The 25,610-nt window shown below is 42.5% G+C and overlaps 1 protein-coding gene across 1 annotated transcript in view; it reads left to right on the top strand.

Moving 5' to 3' along the window:
- The window catches only part of DNAH11 (dynein axonemal heavy chain 11), a 319,948-nt gene that overhangs the window by 279,870 nt on the left and 14,468 nt on the right, over positions 1-25,610 (top strand). The window contains exons 69-76 of the mRNA XM_082693790.1: positions 1,789-1,959; positions 4,863-4,985; positions 6,199-6,392; positions 7,577-7,725; positions 8,581-8,708; positions 11,570-11,797; positions 17,599-17,790; positions 20,669-20,788. Of these exons, the coding sequence (XP_082549916.1) occupies positions 1,789-1,959; positions 4,863-4,985; positions 6,199-6,392; positions 7,577-7,725; positions 8,581-8,708; positions 11,570-11,797; positions 17,599-17,790; positions 20,669-20,788 (1,305 nt within the window). The remainder of the gene's footprint in view (positions 1-1,788; positions 1,960-4,862; positions 4,986-6,198; positions 6,393-7,576; positions 7,726-8,580; positions 8,709-11,569; positions 11,798-17,598; positions 17,791-20,668; positions 20,789-25,610) is intronic.

Below are 25,610 nucleotides of genomic sequence, written 5' to 3'. Positions count from 1 at the left end.
GGTCAAAAAAAGGAAAAAAAAAAAACTGAGCCAACTAAGAATAAATGGTAACTTCTCAAAATGAAAATGGCCATCTATAAAAATCTATAGCTAATATTATACTTAATGTTGGAAAGTTGAGTGCTTTCCGCTAAGATCAGGAACAATGTCTTCTCGCAAGACTTCTATTCACAACCTCCTTGCAGGTTATGGCCAATGCAATAATAAAACAAAAGGCACAGACATTTTAAAAAAAGAAGAAAAGGTGTCTCTTTTTTTCCCCCACAAATGACCTAATCATGTATGTAGAAAATCTTAAGAAATCTACCCAAAAAACCTACTAGGACTAAGAAGTGAGTTTTTAGCAAGATGGCAGGATATACAAAGTCAATTGTTTTTATATATGAGGTACAAACAATTGGAAAATAAAATTAATAACTCAGTACTATTTATAATAGCTTCCAAAATCACAAAACTCTTAGGGATAATTTTAACAAAACAAGACCCATGTGCTGTAAGCTATAAAACATTGTTGAGATAGACCATGGAGGAGGTATACTGTGTTTATGGATTAGAACATTCAATATTACTATGATGCCAGTTCTTTCCAAATTGATCTGTAGGTTTGATATCTCAGTCAAATCTCTAAAGGCTTTTTTAATAGAAATCAGCAAGGTAATTCTAAAATTTGTATAGAAATTCAAAGTGTTTAAAATGATGGAACAATTTTGAAGAAGAACAAGAAATGTAGGGAATTTACAGTACATGATTTCAGGACTTATTATAAACCTATACCAATTGGCCTAAAGAAAAATATGTAGATAACAGAGAGTCCAGAGATAGTCCCACAGATGTTTGATCAGTTGATTCTTGGCAGTGATACCAAGTCAGTGAAGAAGGGATAGTTTTTACAACAAATGGTGCTGAGGAAACAGGATATCCCCAAAGAATAAAATGAACCTGAACCATTACATTACACTTTATACAAAATTAGCTCAAAATAATTAAGCAAAACTATAAAATTTCTAGGAAAAAATGGGAGAGAGTCTTTGGGCTTTAGGTTAGACAAAGATTTCTTAGCATACAAGAGAAAGAAAATAATAAATTAAATCCTTTTTTTTTTAAAAGATTTTATTTATTTATTTGACAGAGATCACAAACAGGCAGAGAGAGAAGAAGGGAAGCAGGCTCCCCGCTGAGCAGAGAGCTCTATGTGGGGCTCGATCCCAGGACCCTGGGATCATGACCTAAGCCGAAGGCAGAAGCTTTAACCCACTGAGCCACCGAGGCACCCCATAAGTGAAATCTTATCAAACTAAAAATATATGGTCTTCAAAAGACATTAAGAAAATGAAAAGGCAAGCCACATACTATAAAAATCTTCCAATACATGTATCTAATAATGAACTTCAACCAAAATATGTAAAGAACTTGGACAACTCAATGCAAGATTTGAACCGACATGTCCTATTATGCTTAGTTATGTGTACTGCCCTGAGCACATATTTAAATGCTCAATGTTCCTCAGAAAAATATGAGGAAAAAGGAAAAGCAGAATAAAGTATTATTGAATACCAAAAAGAATAGCCACATTTGTACAAGCCCGGTGGTAACAAGTATCAGCACAGTTGCCGGACTGCAGCTCCTTCATGTTGCTGATGAAAAGGCAAAGTGGCAAAACCATATTTGGAAAACAGTTTGGCAGTTTCATGTACAGTTCAACATAAACTTACAAAGTGATTCCACATTTCTACTGTGTGTCTGGGGGTAGCTAGACATCGGTCTTACCAGTCACTTTGAATTCCCCAGGCTTTCAACATGCTGTTCCTCAGGGCAATCGAACAGGCTGACAAGGTGGAGGACGTGCAGGGGCGCGTCTCGATCCTAATGGAAAACATCACGCATGCTGTCTTCCTCTATACCAGCCAGGCGCTGTTTGAGAGGGACAAGCTCACCTTCCTATCCCAGATGGCTTTTCAGGTAAAGAATTCGGTCACTTGAAAGCATCCCCAGAGGCAGACAGTTCCCTAACTCTGTTTATTACATGCTTTATTTCCACTGAAGGAAGACACGACACCTTTCTTGGAAATCCTTGGTGGTGTGAAGTAAGTTTGAATTTCCCAGGGTAAACTTGGACATGTCCCAGCCTTTGAGTAGGTTCTGAAGTGTTGGTTTGGGGGAGGGGTACACACTTTAAGTGACCCACATCAGCCGTCACCCTGAAAAACAGATCAGTGAGACCTCCCCCTCGCTTCTCAGGTCCTGTGCAGAGCCTGCCAGGTACTACTAGGAAGATGGCTTGAGATCAGAATTATGAGTCTAGATCTGGATGGTCCTAGGAGTCTCTCTGTCCCTTTAGAAATCAGTAAATGCGTAAAAGAGCTCCAGGTTTCACACTGCCACCTTTAGTGAGATCTACTCTCCTTTTATTCCTTTTCCTTTTCTTGATATGGACTTCAGCAGAAGATGTGATGTATGTATTTGAGAGAGAGCAAGCTGGGGGAGGGGTAGAGGGAGAGAGAGTCTCAAGCAGACCCTCACTAAGCAGGGAGCCTGACGCAGGGCTCCGTATCACAGCCCTGAGATCATCCCCCAAGTCAAAATCAAGAGATAGATGCTTAACGGACTGAGCGCTCCAGGTGCCCCAGCAAAGATTGCTTTTAAATAACGATGCCCATGATGGGAAGAAAACATCGAGGACTGGACCCTAGGTGGAATAGGCATGTGTCCTTTCATTAGTGTTATTGCTGTCTAACTTTTTCTTATCAGCCTACATCTTGACAAAAGGTCAATGCCTCTTCTGTGCTGTGCCCTCCAAAGTGCCTTGCCCAATGAAGGCATTTTATAAGCCCCTGCTATTAGCAGTGACAGACTATTACATTCGATATTTTCAGTGCTTGTAGATTTCACTGGGTTATTTAAGAATATGTAGGTATAGGTGCTTCATAATGTAAGTGAGGACTAGGAGCAAGATACGACAAAACGAAATTTTTATTCTTACACGTATTATTCATTAACGGTAAAAAGCCAGGATTGAGAATAAATGATATGCACACACGTGTATGCACATTGTCTATTTAAAACTGTCTTCCTGGGCCATGTGGGTGACGCAGTCCATTAGGCATCCAACTCTAGATTTCAGCTCCGGTCATCAACTCGGTGGTGAGATCGAACCCCAAACAGGACTCTGTGCTCAGCAGAGAGTCTGTTTGAGTTTCTCTCTCTCTCTCTCTCTCTCAATCTCTCTTGCTTTTCCCTTCGCTCTGCTCTCCCTCCCCAACCACTCCCCCCACCACTCACACTCTCTGTCTAAAAAAAAAAAAAAATTCCTCCTTGGAAGCCAGAAATAAAAAATAAATTATAGCTTATCACAAATCCTGACGATTTTTGTAAATCAAAACTTCATGTATGTATATACATATGGCAATTATTTGTTGAAATAAATCGAATTAATAAATTATTCTTTTTTAATAAAATATTTTTAATGTGTTACTACTCATAATGCATTTTGAAGATACCTAAGAGTTTTGTTTTGTTTTTAAAGATTTTATTTATTTGAGAGAGAGAGAGAATGAGAGAGAATAGGAGTGGAGAAAAGTCAGCAGGAGAAGCAGACTCCCTGTGGAGCAGGGAACCCAAAGTGGGAATCCATCCTGGGACTCCAGGATCACAACCTGAGCTGAAGGCAGTTGCTTAACCAACTGAGCCACCCAGGAGCCAAGTACCTAAGAGTTTTAAAATAGCATAAAGCTCCAACACTTTACCTGTTTAACTTTATATGGTATTATAATTTTTATGTTTGTTTAGTTGTATCTATAAAACAATAATCTCTTATTTTTCTTAATCTCACATTTAAGAAAAATTTTTCAGGATGCCTGGGTGACTAAGTGTTAAGCGTCCACCTCTTTTTTTTAATTTTTTTTTTATTTTTTCAGTGTTCCAAGAGTCATTGTTTATGCACCACACCCAGTGCTCCATGCAATACGTGCCATCCTTAATACCCACCGCCAGGCTCACCCATCCCCCCACCCCCTTCCCCTCCGACACCCTCAGTTTGTTTCTCAGAGTCCACAGTCTCTCAAGCATCCGCCTCTTGATTTCAGCTCCGATCATGATCTCAGGGTTGTTAGATCAAGCCCAAGCTCCTCATCAGGCTTTAAACTGGGAGATTCTCTCTCTCCTTCTCCCTCTGCTCCTCCCCACCTCTCTTTTTAAAAAATCTTTCTTATATCTCATAGTTTATTCAGTGTAACTTCCGTATTAGCACTAAATTATAATACTGGTTCTACCTTTTGTTTAGTAATTTGATCCATTACCACCTAAGGCTTTCTCAATTCATGCAACCAGGTTTTTTTTGTTTGTTTGTTTTTGTTTTTAAAGATTTTATTTATTTATTTGACAGACAGAGATCACAAGTAGGCAGAGAGACAGGCAGAGAGAGAGGGAGAGAAGCAGGCTCCCTGCTCAGCAGAGAGCCCGATGCGGGGCTCGATCCCAGGACTCTGGGATGATGACCTGAGCCAAAGGCAGAGGCTTTAACCCACTGAGCCATCCAGGCGCCCCCATGGAACCAGTTTTAAGACAAGTTTGATCTAAGAGCAAAAGACTAAATAGGAATGTATATTTCAAATAATTTGCTAATAGTCATGTGTTAAAATTGGGGAAAAAATAGTCTTCATAATTATTTGTTACTAGATTTTCAAGCAGGGTTTTGAGATCATGAGCATAATCTGAGATTTATTATTTCAGCTTTAGAACAGCTAGGTGAAGGTTGGTGGACTTGGTTCTGCCTTTTCAGTCCTGTCTGTTAAATGGTGACTACCTCTTATGTCCTGATTTTGATATAAACTAAATGACCCTTTTCAATTTCATGTGCCCTCAAGATTTTGTTGCGAAAGAAAGAGATAGACCCTCTTGAATTGGATTTCCTGCTCCGGTTCACAGTGGAACACACTTACCTGAGTCCTGTTGACTTCCTAACTACTCAGTCATGGAGTGCTCTCAAGGTATGTGAGGAAGGGAGCTTTTCACTTTCTAAAACTTATTTCAAGTATCAGTTCTTCTAAATGTAGAAATGTTTCAAAAATACAAATGATGGATTATATCTCATTTCATTTGTAGAAATACGCTATGTAATTTCAAATTGTCTTTTTATTACTAAAGTATACAGTGATTAATTTCTTATTTGAAAGTAAAGAAACTTTGACCTACTTATGGGTGGAAAAGTTACTGAATATGTATATTCTGCAGGACCTTTGGTAAAAGTCAAGAAACATTTTTGTCAATTTACCTAAATCAGGCTTGTTTTCTTTTTTATAATACTTCTCCACTTTTCCCAAATTTGTGTGTTAATTATATAACAACACAGTAGTTTATTCTCATTTTAAAGTGTTGAAGCAGAACAGAATATTGTGGAGAAAAAAGTTATTCATCAACCTCAAGTGCTGATTCTTACCTCATTTTTCAGTCAGAAGATCCTACTGTTAAGTTTATTCCCTTAGACTTTGGAATCCTTAAAGAAGCCTATATGATAACATACACATGGTATTTGCTTCATTCTTTTTCTAAGAAGGAAAATTTCTGTCTATTGAAAATAACCGTCATCCCTTAGTTTTATAGTATGTTTAGATTTGTTTGTAGTAGAATTTTTAACTAGGTTATGTAGAAGTATAAATTCAAGTCTATTTGTTGATCCGTCAGGGTCTCAGCAGAAAACAGATGGCTCATTCAAAGGGGTGATAAAAAAAAAACTTTAACAAAGAGTGTATTTGCATCCTATGGAAAGAAGACTAAAGGCATCAGCCAGGAATGGGGATGGAAAACGGAAGAAAGGAGTAATTACTGAAACTGTGGAGAAATGAAGTAAGGGGGGCGGCCAACCTATGGGAGCTGTGACCTTCTGTAGATGAACATAGTCACTGCCAGCCTATGTCACCACAGCTGAGGAGGAAATACCCCTGCGACCCTCTCCTCTAGCCCTCCAGTCTCTGGTCAGTGCCCCATCCTGGCCAAACCCAACCCAGCCAGAGAACCAGGGAGTTTAGTGCCAATAATCCAGTAACCCTCATAGCAGGGGAGGCAAGGATGTAGAGCACATCTGGCAAAAAACGAAGACTGCCCAGCCCAACCTGTTGACAGAGGATTCGGTACCTCCATTGGTCCCTGTCTCAGACTCTAAGCTATTTACCCCCCATCTTGTGTCTTCCCCTTGTATGACAGGCAGTAGCCCTCCTGGAAGAATTTCGAGGCATAGACCGAGATGTGGAAGGATCGGCCAAACAGTGGAGGAGATGGGCTGAGTCCGAGTGCCCAGAGAAAGAGAAGTTGCCGCAAGAATGGAAGAAGAAAAGTTTGATACAGAAGCTGATTATTTTGAGAGCAGTACGCCCTGACAGAATGACATACGCTCTCAGGTGGGGCCGTTAGCATTTTTGGAAATACAGTGACCTAGAAGAGACTTAGTCTTAGGGGCAAGGAGCTTCTGGGGGAGGCATTTGTGGTCCCTGTTCATGAGCCACGATGCTGCCGGAAAATCTGATACTTTCATCATTACTATTGATACTGAAATTCGCTGAATGCTAACCAGTGTGCTGGTCTGTCATTAGGCTGAGACTGCCCTTCCTGAATACCTTGCTTCTGACACCAGGATGGGAAACGGGGAACCACTGGAAATATTCTAGCTGGAGAGATGGGTGTCAGCAAAGTTCAGAGGCCAGGAGCATGCATTTTCCCAGGGCAATTTCCACTGCCTTTATTTAGCTGGAGCATTTGGGCTCCGAAGATTTTACACATCAAACAAAAATGAGTTCCTTTCATGGAAACACTGATAGTCCTATAACTTTACAACCAATGCAATTTAAAGCAGGAACCCCTGTCTGCATCTTGGTCCGTGTATCGTTTTTCTTTGCCCTTTCGGCTCCTCGATGGTAATATGCTGCCTAATTCACACAAGTCGTGTTCTCATTTGAATTCACCAACCGAAGAGTTCTCAAGTTCCTTCCTTTTCTGCTCCTCGTTCAACAGCAGTGACACACCTCCAGTCTTTTCCTCTGCTCTGGCCAACTAATTTCCCCTTTGCAGATGCCTCTGCGTGCCCTACTTTACAAGTTAATTCTGCTTAGTAGTACTTACTTTCTGCTAAATCTGATACTGCGGGAAAATAATCCTGCTTAATTGAGCTTCCCTATATTAGAAACACCCCAAAAAGCATTTGTATATTCATGAGAAACCCAGCAGGCTGGAAAATTGCACTGTGGCAAATCTAATGAACTGTTAATAAGTAATGGGGGATCTGGCAGGAGATTTGGGGGGGATACAAAGCCATACACAGGCAGCTGGTGGGACTCAGTCGGGGGGGTCCCAGTAGCCCCCAAAACGGAATATAGGCTTCTGATTTTCAGAGCTTCTGAAGCGGGGAGGGACTTCACTGACACTGATGCATAAATCTAGCTGGATTCGTATTGTTCCGCAAAAATATCCCATGTAATGAACATAGTTTGCTTTCTTCCTGTGCCTGTGATTTAAGCTGATCCAAGTTGTGGCACTTTTCAAGGTCATGAGCACTGATGCTGTCTTTTGCCTTATCCTTTTCTATTAGGAATTTTGTGGAGGAAAAGCTGGGTGCCAAGTATGTGGGGAGGATCAGAGTGGATTTAGTTAAAGCATTTGAAGATAGCAGCCCGGACACGCCCATCTTCTTCATCCTGTCTCCAGGGGTGGATGCCCTTAAAGACCTTGAGATCCTCGGTGAGGGGCCCGGAGCCTTGTCTTCCCGCCCTCCCTATCACCCAGCACGCACCCGGCCTGCCTCTTGGTTCACAGCCAGTTACTTTCATTCTCTCTCTTTCCTTCTTTCTTTTTCATTTGTGGGAGATGGAGTATATGGAACACGTAAGGCTAATAACACTGTGGCCTGAAGAACTGTTCAAATGGAACATTCCTCTGGTTGGCATAATGCAAGTTTCTTTTGTACTGTTTTCCACCTTTTGACTATGTAAGGGCCAGAGGGCAATTTTCTCCATTCTAGTGTAATCTTGTGCCCCCTGTGACTAAATAGTGGTCATTAGAGCAAGCCTATTCGATTGTGCAAGGCACTGTCGCTTTGTGCCGTGGATTACTATTCCCCACAGCCCGCACCGAGAACACCAGGTTAATAGAGCGGTGACCTGACTGTGCTCGATTCAAGCATGGCCACAAGGTGAGAGGCTCCTGCATTTACCCAATGAGCCAATTTGTTCAAAAAATGATGTGATAGCTACCACACGTTGCTCCTTTTTTATGAAGGAAATGCTTTGCTACTCCGGCAAGAGTTAATAAAGCTCAATAACAATACTTGCCATCTATCAAAATGTCAAAAGCTTCATTACCATAAAACCAGAGGAACTGATTTCCACAGGCTCTGCTAATGCGCCCCAGGAGGCAGCCGTTGAGAGAGCTCAAAATGCTGCTTGCTGAAATGACAGGAGTTGGGATTGGATTCTTGAGGCGAGTGACCTAGAAGGTGGCAGCTGTAACCACAGGTGGACATGAGACAGAAAGTTCCAGACTCCTCTTACCTCTCCTGAATCACTCTTCCTCTTATCCTGTTGTGTGCTCCCACAGGCAAAAGACTGGGGTTTACAATCGACTCGGGAAAACTCTACAATGTGTCTTTAGGACAAGGTCAGGAGACAGTGGCAGAAAAGGCCCTGGAGAAAGCCTCCAAAGGAGGACACTGGGTCATCCTCCAAGTGAGTATGGCATTTGCTTGGACAACACTGGGAATGATCACGAGGGATGGATGGTGCAGAGTTGTCCAGGCCCATGGGAATGATTCGTCCTCCTGACAGACGGTGATTTGCAGGGTCCTTGGGGTTCTCTCAGGACTAGTGACCTCTCCAAAGGTGTTGAGGGACTCAGCTGACAAGGATAGCGATCATCTTTTGAGAGATTTTCAGGCCATCATGCTTTGAAATTTAAAAATATTAGAGGAAACCCCCTCATTCTCCTGACTTACAGATATCTGGAACATTCTAAGAGTGCTAGAAGATAAACAGGCTTGTATATAGATTGCCAAAGCCATTTTCATAATATCTCACATTTGAAAGTTGCTTTTTTTTAAGATTTCATTTATTTATTTGACAGAGAGAAAGCACAAGCAGGGGGAGCAGCAGGTTGGGGGAGATGGAGCCTGAGGCGGGACTTGACCACAATCCTGTGGCTATCTCAGTTTCTTGAGGTTTTTAGTACCTTGTTGCCATATAAAAGAGAAGCAGGACTTTGAATAAAGGGGAGACCAGCATAATGGGAACTTGTTATGTTGTTTGCAATGTACGTTAAATTATATCCGCGTAGGCATATGATAAGTATGCTCATGCGAATGAGCTCTTAACCAGACCCTACAGTGGTCAGTTCCTGTGGTCAGATAGAGCCCTTCAAGGGATGTTCGACTAGCATTTTTTTTTTTAATTTATTTATTTGTCAGAGAGAGAGTGAGCGAGAGCGAGCATAGGCAGACAGAGTGGAAGGCAGAGTCAGAGGGAGAAGCAGGCTCCCTGCGGAGGGCAAGGAGCCCGATGTGGGACTCGATCCTAGGACGCTGGGATCATGACCTGAGCCGAAGGCAGCTGCTTAACCAACTGAGCCACCCAGGCGTCCCAATTCGACTAGCATTTTATCAGAAGCCCACACACCAGAGAAAATGTGCGCACAGGTAGAAGGATGGCATCTATCTTTGTCTCAGATATACACCAGATGGCTTGTGAAGTGACATACTGGATTTTTAAAATCTATTTTCACGGGCAAAATGGGTCCAAGATACATGGATTCGCTACAAATGTTGCCCAGGCATCGCTGCCCCTGGGCAAGTGGGCCTAAGAATCTAGCCAACGTCAAAGCCAAGACCCTCAGGAAGATCCTCAAAGATCAAGAACACCGAGACTGGAGTCCAGAATGTGCCTGTGTCTGGGGATGGCTCACTTGGAGATTCTTCTGTTCCTTGACTGCAAAGTCACTGCCTATAGTACCCTTGTATTTGTTCTTGTATTTGTTTCAAGTGAACTTCTCAAGGAAGGTCTTGTAGGCCATAAGATAGAGGAGTCGTATTTGAGCTTGCAAAACAGTTTTTAATTGTCGTTGTTTCTGTTGTTGTTGTTTCTGCTTGCTTGTGTGAGGTTCACAGTCAGGTGTGAGAAGTACTTTGGCTATAATCTAATAGCATGGAGGGCGGGAAACTCAGAGCCCTTACTTACTGTAGAAGGTTGCTAGGGTTGCCAGTCCAAAGTGTCCCAGATGGGGTGGCTTAATCAGCAGAAATGCAATTTCTTATAGTTCTGGAGGCCAAAAGTCTGAGATCAAGTTGTCAGTAGGCTTGGTTTCTTCTGAAAGGCTCTCTTCTTGGTGTATCAATGGTTGTCTCCTCCCAGTGTCTTCACATGGTCTCCCCTCTGTTTGTGTGTGTGTGTGTGTGTGTGTGTGTGTGTGTGTGTGTCCTGATCACCTCTTCTTATAAGGATGCCATACTGGATTGAGACCCAGTCTAATTGTTATGTTTACTCTTAATTACCTTTTTAAAGACCTATTCCAAATACAGTCACTCAGCACTGAGGTACTGAGGGTTAAGACTTCCAACATTTGAGTTTGTGGGCACACAGTTCAGCCATGACACCTGCCAGTGTATGTTCAGTATTAGCCAAAGGAAGAAAAAGCCTCATAATGTGAACAACTAAACTGGCATTAGATCTTCTTACAACAGAACTGTTGTGAAGATAGATATCTATATTATTATTCCATTCCCTATTTGCCTTTATTCTTTGGGTTTTTTGTAGCTTTTATAATATCAAATGTTTTTCTTTGCTGGAAATAACTACATATTCCTAGGTGTGATGTTGCAGTCATTACATTAAGGACATCGCCAGAGGGAGAGAGCCTGTTCATTCTGTTCTCACAAGGCCAACTACCATGTACTCCATGGGTGGGAGGGCTGGAGGATTGTGAACCATAAAACTGAAAATCATGAAGTGATGGTGGTGACATTGGTTTCTCTCATGATTTTTGAAAGTTCTATGATTTAAGGAAATTAACCTGTCAGGGACCTGCAGAGCATATGAACAAAGAGAGATTTCTTTTTCGGCTACCCCTTTACCTGTCTCATCCTTTGGAGTTCATCTACTAAGGATAGATGCTGAGTAGAGGCGGTTAGTATCAGAAACAATGAAATGAGTGAGGTACATTTCTGGCTTTTAATTTTTATACTTGATTAAACTACCCAGGTAAGTCTTCATAACTGAATTTGAACTGTAATGAAAAAAAGTGTCAGAAACTCCACCTTCAAGGTGATGGTGGGTGTTGGAAGTGGCTGAGTATGTTGGAGGAGATTGTGGTTTGCACCGCTAAGTTGTGGTGATTTGGAACCCGCCACGTGTTCACTGTGCAGTAGCGTTTTGGTGCTTGGTTTTGTTCCCTAACGTGATAATACAGGAAAAATTGGTTCTCTGAGTTTTTCTGGTTCTCTGGTTTTCTACCCATTGATATATAGGAAAATGTTGTGATCCCATCATTTAAACAACATACTTCAGTTTCATCAGAATTATAAGCCATACTGTGTTTTCAGAATGTCCATTTGGTAGCCAAGTGGCTAGGCACCTTGGAGAAACTCCTCGAAAGATTCAGCCAAGGAAGCCACAGAGATTACCGGGTTTTCATGAGTGCTGAACCTGCACCTACACCTCGTGAACACATCATCCCTCAAGGACTGCTGGAGAATTCCATTAAAATTACTAATGAACCCCCAACAGGAATGCTGGCCAATTTGCATGCCGCCCTCTACAACTTTGATCAGGTAAGAAAGCAGAAGAAGCCTGATCTGATGGCAGAGTCAGAGTTTTCTTACAAAACCGGGGCGGGGGGGGGTGCGGGGGGAATTAGCTACTACACATGTGTCTTGTGCAGAGGGATGAAGTGAAATCCCAATGTGTAGCTCAATGTCTTGAAAGGATCCCCCTGTCGTTCCCTGTTCCAATGACTAGAAAATCTATGTTTTTGCCTTAAAAATAGAGCCACACGCTCAGTTGGTGAAGCATCCTACTTTTGGTTTCAGCTTGGGTCATGGTCTTAGGGCCATGAGATGGAGCCCCATGTCAGGCTCTGCACTGGACATGGGGCTGGCTTAAGCCTCTCTCTCTCCCCTTCCCTCACCTTCACTCAGGCTCGCACATGAGCTCTTTCTCTCAAATGATAAAATCTTAAAAAAAAAAAAAATACTGCAGCCACATGTTTAAGGAGAATAAATTACATTCCTTTTCTGAAGAACCCACTTATTGAAGACAAACATGGTAGACCAGTATCTCTTCGCACAGGAAGAGAAGCCACTATTATTCTGGTTGCTGTTCCTGAGGACGGCAGCAACAGTAAAGGCATGGGAAGAGTTCCAGTATAAAATTCAGTGTGTCAGATCCGCTTTTTTTTTTTTTAAGATTTTATTTATTTATTTGACAGAGAGAGATCACAAGTAGATGGAGAGGCAGGCAGAGAGAGAGAGAGAGAGAGAGAGAGAGAGGGAAGCAGGCTCCCTGCTGAGCAGAGAGCCCGATGTGGGACTCGATCCCAGGACCCCGAGACCATGACCCGAGCCAAAGGCAGCAGCTCAACCCACTGAGCCACCCAGGCGCCCCCTCAGATCCACTTTTGATGTTAGCAGACTTAAATCATCTTCTCCCTGTATATCCATGTTGCCACCTTATTTACACTTTGATTTCCTTCCAAAATAAAACAAATGCCTTAACACAAGCACAAATGCTCCTATGATTCTCCTTGGGCAAATTATCACAACTACCTGTATAGTAATCACGTGTTTCAAACAAGTTTCCTTTGTTGTTGTTTCTCTGAGTTGCCATTCCCTCTGATTTTTTACACATCCTTGGGAAACAGTATTTTGTTTGTTTCGGAGAAAGAGAGTGCAAGCAAGGGGTTTGGGGTAGGGGAGAGGGAGAGAATCTTAAGCAGGCTTCATGCCCGGCACAGAGCCCGGCACAGAGCCCGGCACAGGGCTCCACCTCGCATCCCTGAGATCATGAGCCCAGCCGAAATCCACAGGGGTATGCTTCACCAGCTGAGATGCCAGGTACCCCGGGAAACAGTACTCTTATTAGGAGAAGTAGGACGAAACCTAAAGAGGAAATGCACATGGTTTGGTATAAATATTAAGACTCCTGTTAGAAATATTATCATTTCTCTCTAGTATCTTCTGGACCAATACTCAAGTCAACATTATGAAGGAATTATAATAATTGGCCATCTAAGATTATAGTTTCAAAGAATACAGTTAATTGTCTAGTTAATTTATTTATAGGCTATATAAAAACTGTAGAGTGTAGAAAGAGGCACTCAGGAAACCTTTCAAAGAATACAGTTAATTGTCTAGTTAATTAATTTATAGGCTATATAAACACTGTAGAATGTAGAAAGAGGCACTCAGGAAACCTTGTTGAATGTATTATATAGTTGCAGTACTTTTTCTTTTGGGAACCATGGCAGCCATGAATTTATTTTTTATTCCTTGGTTGATAATTTCTGACCACTTAGGACATTCTCAACCTCTTTCCCAAAATACAAAATAGGAATTTAATATATTTAAATAGGATTTATCCAGCCCCCATAGGACAATTATCTGTATTGGGGGAAAGTGAGTATGTCATGATCAAATATGCCTCAGCCCAATCGTCCATCAGTGTTTTTTCTCTTTTTGTTGGTTTTTTTGTTGTTGTTTTTTGTTTGTTTGTTTTGGTAAGGACCTCTCTGATCATCTGATAAAACCACGGACACTCTCCCCAGGGAAATGCCCATTGAAAAATATGTTGCATATCATGGCAGGGATGAACCGATGCCCCAAAGTTTATACATGAGTCCCTACCCCCCGTTCCAGTTTATTTATGAAAGTATTCATTCTTCTGACTTATCTAGAAAGCCACTTAGACTAACTAAAGATGACAACTATTGGAAAGACTCAAGTACTTAAAGGGGCAGGAGATCATTGGGGGTAGGGAAGGAAAAAATGAAACAAGATGGGATTGAGAGGGAGACAAACCATAAGAAACTCAATCTCAGGAAACAAACTGAGGGTTGCTGGGGGTGGGGAGAGGGATAGGGTGGCTGGGTTATGGACACTGGGGAGGGTATGTGCTATGGTGAGTGCTGTGAAAGGTGTAAGCCTGATGATTCACAGACCTGTTCCCCTGAAACAAATAATGCATTATGTGTTAATAGGAGAAAAAAAAAAAAAGACTGATGAATCACAGACCTGTATCTCTGAAGCCAATGCAGTATATATTGATTAATTGAATTTAAATTTAAAAAATTTTTAAAAAATGGGGATGACTAGGTGGTTCAGTTGGTTAAGCAGCTGCCTTCGACTCAGGTCATGATCCCAGCGTCCTGGGATCGAGCCCCACATCGGGCTCCTTGCTCGGCGGGGAACCTGCTCCTCCCTCTGCCTCTGCTGCCACTCTGCCTGCCTGTGCACGCTCTCTCTCTCTCTCTCTGGCAAATAAATAAAATCTTTAAAAAAAATTTTTTTTAAATGAAAGAAGAAGGAAGGAAGGAGTCATAAGGGAATACTATTTAGGCTCCTTTCATATAAACATAATAACCAGATTTTTAAAATAAGATACTTTTTTTTTTTTTTTGAGAGAGAGAGAGAGAGAGAGAGAGAGAGAGAGATAACATCCCGGGGAGGGAGGGGGGAGCAGAAGGAGAGAGAGGATCTCAAGCTGGCCCTATGCTCAGTGTGGAGCCCAGGCACAGGGCCCAATTCCAAGACCCTGAGATCATGACCCCAGCCAAAATCAAAAGTTGAATGTTTAGGGCGCCTGGGTGGCTCAGTTGGTTGAGTGCCTTCAGCTCAGGTCATGATCCTGGAGTCCGGGAATCGAGTCCCGCATTGGGCTCCCGGCTCTGCAGGGAGTCTGCTTCTCTCTCTGACCTTCTCCTTGCTCATACTCACTGTCTCTCTCTCTCTCAAATAAATAAATAAAATGTTTTTTAAAAGTTGAATGTTTAACCGACTGAGCCTCACAGGTGCACCTAGATTTCTTTTTCTGTAAGATCTGCAGCAGAAACAGATAACTGGTAATTGCACACGTGAAACTGGCATTTGTGTGCATACCACCTGCTATTATGTGAGTGTGGATGCCTGTCCTCTGGTCTCTGAGCTGTTTGTGTATTTTCTGATGGTAAATTGCTCATCTCTTGGTTTGTAAAAATACAACTGACCTGATACGTAGAACGTTAGGTAGACTCATACTTTTTCCTAATTTGAAAAACTTGATTCAGATTTTTTTCATTTGGAATTCATATTTGGCATTTATATTATCAGGGCATAATGAAATGGCATTAAGTTGTAATTTTTTTGAGGAGGGGTGGTACGGTGGAGGAGGAGCAGAAAGAGAGAGAGGAGAAAAAGAGAATCTTAAATGGGTTCCCAGCTTAAGCAGGCTCTCACAGCCAGTACAGAGCCCAGTGGTGGGGCTAGATCTCACAACCCTGAGATCATGACCTTAGCTGAAATTAAGAGTCAGACACTTAACCAGCTGAGCCACCAAGGTGCCCACATTGTAATTTTTTTTTTTTTTTTTTTTTTAGCGCTGAGGATAAAACTAAATCTATTATATGAAATATTTATGGAATTAATGTACTTAGTTATTGTAGTACATTGGTTTTCTGTGAACTATGTTATTCAGGAAGATGGTAGGTGAGTTGTTAGATCATAATTCCTAAGTAAAAGTTTGATATTTCTATTTTGTCTCCTAAAAACTTCTTACATTTAAAGCTAATACATTTTTTATATTCTTCAAGATTAATTCCAATTATGTGTTTTTTAATTTTCTTCCTTCATGAGTTTGTCTTTCATTTTATGTTTGTAGAAATGTTACATTTAATGATTATGTATCTTTAAACCCCATAAATTACCTAGAAACAGCCTAGTGTTTTAGAATGACCTAGTGATTTAGTTGGGTCCGCACTGTGGATGGCCTGGCCAGTTCTAGAATGACATTTGGTAGTAACGTTGGATTCTTATTAGAGTAAGTCATAAAGAAACTGAAAAGCTTCTTCTAGTCCTAGAACAAGGGAACAAGTCTAGTCTTGGTTTGGTTTAGACTTTTACTAGAAGTTGCCTGGGAGACCAGATCTGAACTCACACCTGAAAGGTGCTAAATGCACTTTGTAGATGGTCCAAGTTGTCAGATTCATTTTAAATGTAGACTGGCTATAATTGGGCCATTTTATTTATTTTTTTAAAAGATTTTATTTATTTATTTGACAGACAGAGATCACCAGTAGACAGAGAGGCAGGCAGAGAGAGAGAGAGGAGGAAGCAGGCTCCCTGTGGAGCAGAGAGCCCAATGTGGGCTCCCAGGACCCCGAGATCATGACCTGAGCTGAAGGCAGAGGCTTTAACCCACTGAGCCACCCAGGTGCCCCAAATTGGGCCATTTTAAAGGAGAAGGGAAGAAGGTACAGCTTTGGCCTTATCGTCCTCTAGTGCCCAGCATCAGTTGAAGTAGTCCTTTTTTGCCTCACAGAACTGCCGAATCTGAGAATAAAGTACTACCACCTTTAAGACAGAGATTGGATGGTGGTGGTTCACCTTTTAATTTTATGGCTGTGGGAGCCATAACCATACAACATGCTAGGATTTAATTTTCCCTCTGCAATTTCAAAAAAATGTTACAGATCTAGTCTACAGGGTGTGTTTTCCCATCTTCCATATGCCATTCTCTCCACCCAGCAATGAATTCTACCCTAAGTTCATTGGAAGGAAACCATTTGTCAGGATGATTGTATGAGCTTGGGGACACTAAAGAATTAGAGTTCTCCCAACAAGATGACTTCTTGCACATATAACTGGCAGCTGTGTTTCATGAGCTCAGCCACACACCCAGGCTGGTAGGTGTCTCCCCTGGAACTCACTGACGGCTTCCCCGGTTGTCTGGTCAACCTCATGTCTAGCCCACAGAGAAAGGAAAAGAGTGACTACCAGGGCAAGCAATTTTCTTTTAACTAAATGACGTGAAAATTGTACACATCACTTCTACTCACATTCTTTTGGCAAGAACTTGGTCATATGGCATATCTGGCTTCAAGGGAAGATGGGAAATGGTTTTTTGATGGGTGGTCCCGTGCCCAGGTAACCTGTGTGACTGGGAAACAGAGGGAACGAAGGGCTGGGGTTTAAGTGGTATTCTGCTATGCTTATGATACAAAGGTGGGGTTCCTTTGGTCAGCTAGATTTCTCAAGGAGAATTTTGCAGGGGAAAATGACCTCAAGCAGTATCATCACTGCTCAGATCTCAAGCAATACCATCACTGCTCAGAATGAATTGCATCATTTTCTAGCGAACTTAGAAGCATTCGGTAAAATAACTAAAACAAAGTGAAAACATTCCTCTGAAATTACCAGCCTGGCAAGGACCAAATGGTCAGTCTCCTATTATGCGCTGATAGGATAGACAGCCGGGCTTAGAATTGCATGGTAGCCCTTGTCCTAGATCTCCCTCAAAGTTATCTACAAGGTCATTGAACTTGCAACCCCTTGCCCTTGGAAGGGGTGCAGAAGGGTAATCAACTATTGTCCTTTCTTCCCAGGATACACTTGAGTCGTGCTCCAAGGAGCAGGAGTTTAAAAGCGTCCTCTTTTCTCTGTGCTACTTCCACGCTTGTGTGGCTGGGAGGCTGAGGTTTGGCCCCCGGGGCTGGAGCCGCAGCTATCCCTTCAGTCCTGGAGACCTCACCATTTGTGCCAACGTCCTCTACAACTACTTAGAGGCAAACCCTCATGTAAGTGCTAGTGGTCAGATAACCTCTTCCAAAGAGTGTACTGAATCTGTTAGTCTTTGGCCACTATCAAATGGGCCATAATTTCTCTTTTGAAGCTATTATTGAAATAGCTGACACTGTATATGCATCTTCTGCCAAGTGCGAAAATACACCAGATCAAAGGTTTTCCAGCAGTGGAAGCTCAAACTTCACAAGATAGGTCAAACCAGTTCTACATCAGCAGCTTAGTGCCAAAAAAAAAAAAAAAAAAAAAAAAAAATGTCCTTCATTATGTTAACAAAAACAGTGGTTTACATGTGCATATATGCCAGATTCATTAGGCAGGTAATGAAGCATTTGCACAAATGTAATTACATACAGCAATTCTGACAGTTCATAACACTGCATTAATAATCACTACAATTAGTTCTTATGATGGAAGCAATTTACAGCGCGTCACATGTATAAATAATGGTGCATTTCCTGCATATGTCATTATTATGTATTAAGGATGCCACCTTGTTGTGACTTTCTCAGTAATGTTCCCCTTGATTGGAAGTTAAAGGTAGATGAATGATTTTATTTCATGGCTAAAATGCGTTTTACAGATGGGCACGGGAATGCTTCATCAAGAACATTTGTGTAAACTCTTAAAAACCCCGTGATTGGATTACAAAAAGGAAGAGCCATTTGTAGGAATTTTCTGGCTTAGTCTTCATAAAGGAAACTTTTCCCCTTCCGTTAAATCTGTTATAATTGAGATACATTTGTCCAACCAACTGTTGTGCCCTGGGCCACACTTTCTGTAAAGGGCCTTTAAAATGACTCATCTGTGTTTCTGTGGGTAGAGTCGCTGTGTGTTCTTTTGGTAACCATTGTTACAATTTTTGTTACCAAATAAGTCTTCTCAAGCTTCAAAGGTGAGGTGACCGCTATCAGAATAGGTACACTCAGTGTATAACATGGCCGGGTTCTCCCAAGGAACATATTTTGAGTAAGTTGTATCTAAAATAAGTGGCTTTAATACTGTATGTAATCAGTGATGATCTGTCATGTTCTAAATTTTTTACTTAATTTTTATTTATTTATTAGAGAGCATGAGCAGGATGAGGGGCAGAGGGAGAAGCGCACTCCCCACTGAGCAGGGAGCCTGATGCGGGACTTGATCCCAGAGTCCCGAAGGCAGGTGCTTAACCAGCTGAGCCCTCCAGGTGCCCGCATAGCTATCGCTTTTTAAATAGACAAAATTTGAGCATATTTTGATCCTCGTAATGGATAATATTTTGAGTTGCTCTTAACACATTTTGTGCAAAATGTTGCAGGTAAAATCGACTATTATAATAGTTTTGGAGAAAGTGAAACAGATCACTTAATCCTCTTATACAAGTCCTTCACAACTGTCCCCTGACGCTGAAACAAGGACTGTTGTCCACTTCAGCTGACTCCTGTACGCAGCTGAGGCAGAAATGATGGGGAGAAAGAGAGGAGCGGACTCCTGTTTGTCCCTGGCTCTCATGTCCCGAGACCTAGCAGCCCTGCGGTGGCCCTAGTGACTCCCGTTGTGCTGCTGCCCCCACTGGCATCCCAGGAACAGCACAGCTTGCAGTTCTGAATGCTCTGTCCTCCCTCGGATGTCTACACCCAAGGCATTCACTGCACGTGGCCAAGCCAGTGACCAAGATTTGGAAGTAAGGTTATATTCACAGTTTGGTGATACAAAATGCCCTTTTCAAGAAGGCATATGATCAAAACAAGGATCAGGATTTGGGGGAAGAGCATCAGTTATTGATAATAGATAATAATAGAGCCCCAGCTGATGAAAATCTTGAGGGTGGTGCATATCCGCTGGTAGAACGCACAGCCCGTACTAACGGACCACCCTCAGGGAAACGAAACAGAGAAGTCTCTGTCGCCCATCCACTTCATGAGGGTGACGTGGAAGGTTCCCCCGGGGTGGTTCCGGGAGCCTGCTTCAGTCCGATCGCTTCTCCCGTATTCCTCACCCACCTCAGAGCAGCTTTAAAGAAAGACCTCTTTGAGGTTCATTTATTCAAATTCAAATAAACTTGTAACCAGTACATTTGGAATAGTTGAAGCAATTTTACTTGTTCTGTCACATCGTGCAACCCACGAAGGCTATAATTAAGTTTTTAGTTGAACTGTTGGGAGGCAATCTACTGCCCCTGAGGGTATAAAGGTTCCTGTCTGGAAAGGCTTCATCACAGACTGGCATGTTTTGCAAACCCTGAGGAAGCTAAAGGGTAGCAGAGAGAGGCTTCAAATCCTGCTAAGCCAAATAGAGAGGAGATACTGGTATTTCCTGAAGACCACATGGTCCAGTCATTAGTCAGAACCCTTAGAACAGTCAAGGAGTAGGCCAGTCGTGCCATGAACCAAACCCTCAAATCAGTCTGCAGCAGGGGGTTTGGTTTGCTGGGATTTTTACAAGGAGAGGGCATCCTAAACATCCCCCAAATGCAGATTGTATAAGGTTTTCTTCATTTGCCTAAATGGATCCTAAAACCTGCTATCACATCCTAAAAACGTGACATACCACAAAGGCCCTGTGAACTAATACCTTTTCTCAATTTTTGGATGAGATTTTGAATTTATCAAGTTTCCCTGCGTGGCATGTTCTAGGAATAATTGCTTTAAAATCTGCATTCAGTGTTCGTGAATTTTCACCAAATGTATTGAAACACCCCGAATGTAATTCTGTCAAGAAATTCTGTGGAGAAACCTAGACCATTTCTGAACCTCTTTTAAATGCTCCCATTGGTGGGGATTTGGGGAAACATGGTGTTAGAGGTACTTGCAGAGAGGCGTGTACTGCTGATTGGCGTGTCTGAGGCAGATGCTGGGGGTCTGGCAGTGAACATCTATGTGCCGTCCTTCCCAGGTCCCATGGGAAGACCTCCGTTACCTCTTTGGTGAGATCATGTATGGAGGCCACATCACAGATGACTGGGATCGCAAACTGTGTCGGGCATACTTGGAAGAATTCATGAATCCATCTCTGGTAAGACATTTTATATGTCATTTACAGAAGAGAAAATCCTAGTAAGGATTTAAAATATTTTTTAAGTTTTATTTATTTAATCTCTGCACCCAACATGGGGCTCGAACTCACAACTCCAAGATCCAGAATCACATGCTTCACCAGCTGAGCCAGCCAGGGGCTTCTTGATTAAGAATCTTTTAAAATAATATCACTGTATAAATGCTTCTTAAATATTACTGAGGAATCTTGACCTTTTGCAAGTATATACTTGCCACTGTCACAGAGTTTGGAAGTTTGTTAGAAATGAAGAGTGTTGTTGTTGTTGTTGTTTTTTAAGATTTATTATTTATTTGAGAGAAAGAGAGCATGCAGGCATGTGAGTCGGGGGAGGGGCAGAGAGTGAGACTCTTCAAGCAGACTCTCCACTAAGCATGAATCCCCATACAGAGTTCCATCTCTGGACCCAAGAGATCATGTCCTGAGCCGAAACCGAGAGTCAAAGGCGTAACCCAATGAGCCACCCACATGCCCCAGAAATGCAGAGTGTGGGGCGCCATCTCAGATCTGTGAAATCCAAATCTGTTTCAGTAAGACCTCCTCACTGATTTATCTGTGAGTCCTCATGTTCCACACCCAGGCAAAGGACCCTCACGGAAACTGACTGAATCTTAGGAGTAACTCTTGGAGATCATGGGCATTGCCTATTTCATGGAAACACAGGGCGCCCTACATCTCTTTTCACACTTGAACAGAATACCAACTATTTTTAAAGGTGTGCCATGTCATTTCTTTGACATCAGCCAGAGCACCATCTTTCTAATAGGCATCCTGAGGCAAGGGAAACAAAAGCAAAAATAAACTATTGAGACTTTATCAAAACAAAAAGCTCCTGCACAGGAAGGAAACATTCAATAAAACTAAAAGCCTATAGAATAGGAGAAGATATTTGCAAGTGATGTGTCTAGTTAAGGGTTAGTGGTTACCAGAATATATAAAGAATTTCTAAAACTCAACACTCAAAAAACAAATAATCCAACTGAAAATTGGGCAGAAGACATGAATCGACATTTTTTCCAAAGAAGACCTACCAATGGCCAACAGACATGTGGAAAGATGCTCAACATTATTCCTCATCAGGGAGACACAAATCAAAACTACAATGAGCGACCACCTCACACCAGTCAGAATGGCTAAAATCAGCAACACAAGAAACAACAGATGTCGGTGAGAATGGGGAGCAAGGGGAACCCTCCAGTATGGTTGGTGGGAATGCAAGCTGGTACAGCCACTCTGGAAAACAGTAGGAAGTTTTCCCAAAAAGTTAAAAATAGAACTACCCCATGGGGGACACCTGGGTGGCCCAGCTTCAGCTCTAGTTGTGATCTCGAGGTCTTGGGATTGAGCCCCATATTAGGCTCCCTGCTCAGCAGGGGGTCTTCTTGTCCCTCTCCTTCTACCTCTCTCCCTCTCCCCTGCTCATGTACTCTCTCTCAAATAAATAAAATGTTGGGGCCGGGGGGAAGAACTACCCTATGATCAAGCAATTGCACTGCTAGGAATCTACCCAGAAAATACAAAAACTAATTCAGAGGAACACATGCACCCCGATGTTTATAGCAGCATTATCTACAATTGTCACATTGTGGAAACAGTCCAAGTGTCCATCCAGTGGATAAAGAAGCAGTGGTGTCTATATGACAGTGGGCTGTTAATAATAAAAATGAAGGGATCTTGCCATGTGCAAGGACACGGATGGAGCTAGAGCGTATAAATGCCAAAGGAAGTAAGTCAGAGAAAGACAAGTGATTCCACATGATTTCACGCGTGTGGAATTTAACAAAAGAAAGGCGCAAAGGAAGAAAAGCAAACCAAGAAACAGCCTCTTCACTACAGAGAACAAACTGATGGTTTAGGTGGATGGGGGATGGGTAAAATAGGTGATGGGGATTGGGGGGGCACTTGGGATGAGCACGGTGGATGTATGGAAGTGTTGAATCTGTATTGCACACTTAAAATTCATACTACATGATATGTTAACTAACCGGAATTTAAATATAAGCTTTATTTTTTTTTAAAGATTTTATTTATTTATTTGACAGACAGAGATCACAAGTAGGCAGAGAGGCAGGTAGAGAGAGGGGGTGGGGGAAGTGGGCTCCCCACTGAGCAGAGAGCCTGATGTGGGGCTTGATCCCAGGACCCCGAGATCATGACCTGAGCTGAAGGCAGAGGCTTTAACCCACTGAGCCACCCAAGTGCCCCTAAATATAAGCTTTAAAAAGCAAATATGCTAAGGACTATAAAAAATAACAAAGTTGTGCATATTTTTTCATTGTTTGAGCCACCTCCTGTTGATAATTTCTCTGAGAACTTCATCTCATAAAAGTATTACGTAGCTTTTGATCCCCTTCTTCGAGTCCATTTTGAGAAGTAAATAATCATGTAATAGAAAATGTGTATTATCTGGGGGCGCCTGGGTGGCTCAGTGGGTTAAGCCGCTGCCTTCGGCTCAGGTCATGATCTCAGGGTCCTGGGATCGAGTCCCGCATCGGGCTCTCTGCTCAGCAGGGGAGCCTGCTTCCTCCTCTCTCTCTCTCTCTCTCTCTCTCTCTCTCTCTGCCTGCTTGTGATCTCTGTCAAATAAATAAATAAAATCTTTAAAAAAAAAAAAGGAAGAAAATGTGTACTATCTGTTGTCTAATATAGAAAACTGAGGACAGATTTTGTTTTTTACTACTTTTAGTAATGTTAAAGAATTTGGGGACAGTGCCAAAAAAACCCCCAAAAAAACAAAACCAACCACCTTTCCTGCCACGTGATCATTATTTGTTTCCGTTGCCGTGAGTCTCCCAAGTGTTTCCTTAGTTCTAATGAGCAGGATTTCACAGGTCAGAGAGACACTGTCAATTTACTCCAATTCAAAGTCCCTCCTCAGAAGAGGTCTGGGAGCAGGTTACCATGGAGATGGGAAAGCTATAAACAGTTTCAGGCGTGCGACCTTTACAGAGGTTGATTTCTCCAAGCGGTGGTGGAGGTCATGGGGCAGAGTGAGAAGCTCATGCTGGTGTTCCCTCTCTGGCTCGGGCCTGAGGACAGGGAGCGAATGACTGTTGCCAAACTAGACAGTCCATTAACCTTGCCAAGTCTGAACTACCATTCGAACAGCGGTACAATGAACACAGAGAGGCAGCAGCGGAGTGTGGGTGAGCCCTTTAGAAATGTAGGTATCCACCCTCTGTGCAGATCTGCTGATGTTTTCAGGCTCAAAATGCTTCCTTTGCTGTCTGGTTTCCTCCCCGGACAGTACCACTTCTCAGCTCAACAGAGGAAGTTCAGACCCTTGCTACTTGGTGGCAGAAAAACACTGCAACCTCCCAGTTACTCTGTTCTCTTGCCGATGTGTCTCACTCTTGCTGTTTATTTCAGGAGCTTGATCTAACACCTGTGCATCTGCAGGATGTCTTTTCACCACTTCTCATGTTGGGTTTGTTGGTTTTTGGTTTTTTTTTTTTTTAAGATTTTATTTATTTATTTGACAGAGACACAGTGAGGAGAAAGAGAACATAAGAGAGGGAGTGGGAGAGGGAGAAGCAGGCTTCCTGCTGAGCAGGGAGCCGGATGCTGGGCTCAACCCAAGGACTCTGGGATCATGACCTGAGCCAAAGGCACCCAGCCACCCAGGTGCCCCTCACATTGGTTAACTTATTTAGAAATTAGTACCTCTGGTTGCACTGAACCATAATCAGAAAAGCAACTCATTAATGGTGTGGAATTTAAAGCTCAGCCCAGAATGCCTTCATGGTGTTGTCCTGTGAGGGGGATGGGTGGGTTTCTTGCTGGATAAGTGACAGAGACCCTGGGAGAGGGTTCCCTGATGGCAGTGTGCCTCCCAGGTCTCTAGCAAGAGGTAGGGAATTATTTGTTAATATTATTCTCTCACCTAAAGCATGCACATGGCAATGCTAAATGAGTAAAACAGAAAATTACTTTTAGAAAATAAGGTATCAGGTCACCTGAAGGTTGTCATATATTAAAAACTCTTCTGGTAATACAAAGTAACCATTAGGAGGCTGGGCTTTGAGATAAAAAACAATACTAGGGGGCACCTGGGTGGCTCAGTGGGTTAAGCCCCTGCCTTTGGCTCAGGTCATGATCTCAGGGTCCTGGGATCGAGCCCCGCATCGGGCTCTCTGCTCACCAGGGAGCCTACTTCTCCCTCTCTCTCTGCCTGCCTCTCTGCCTGCTTGTGATCACTCTCTCTCCCCACCTCTCTCTCTGTCAAATAAATAAATAAAATCTTTAAAAAAAATACTAGTGTTCGCACTCAATTCTCCCTGTATTTGCTTTTATTGTAGGCCCCTCCCCTGAGTCTGAGTTTCGTCTACTGAATAAGAATGGCCCATTTCATAGGTTTGGTGTTAGGTTTAAACATTGGTGCAGTGTTAGAACAACATGCTTAATAATTGGAAGGTCTTTTATTATTAAGTGTAAGTTTCCACGCTATCTCTTGCATACTTGGCTAGATTTAATCTGTGATTATAACAATGGAAACTATTAAACACTTGCTCTGTGCCGGGGATCAGCACTCCACATCTCATGTGTGTTATTTTCGGGCTGCACCATCATCCTGCCAAGTAGGTATTAATATCCCACGTAATCAGAGAAGAAACCCAGATTCCCACAGGTCAGACAGTTGGTAAGTAGCTAAACCAGGATTCGAGCTCGCAGTCAGACTGCATGGACCGCAGGCTATGTCTGCCCCACGCTGCATCAGTTGGAATGCTGATCTGTGTGCAGTATCTGGAGCTCGGGGCACCAATCCACTGACTTGTGTCTGTGC

The sequence above is a fragment of the Mustela nivalis genome (genome assembly GCF_964662115.1).
Source record: "Mustela nivalis genome assembly, chromosome: 12".
Taxonomy (NCBI): Eukaryota; Metazoa; Chordata; class Mammalia; order Carnivora; family Mustelidae; genus Mustela; species Mustela nivalis.
The sequence above is the reverse complement of the archived record's forward strand: the minus strand, read 5'-3'. Positions and strand labels throughout refer to the sequence as shown.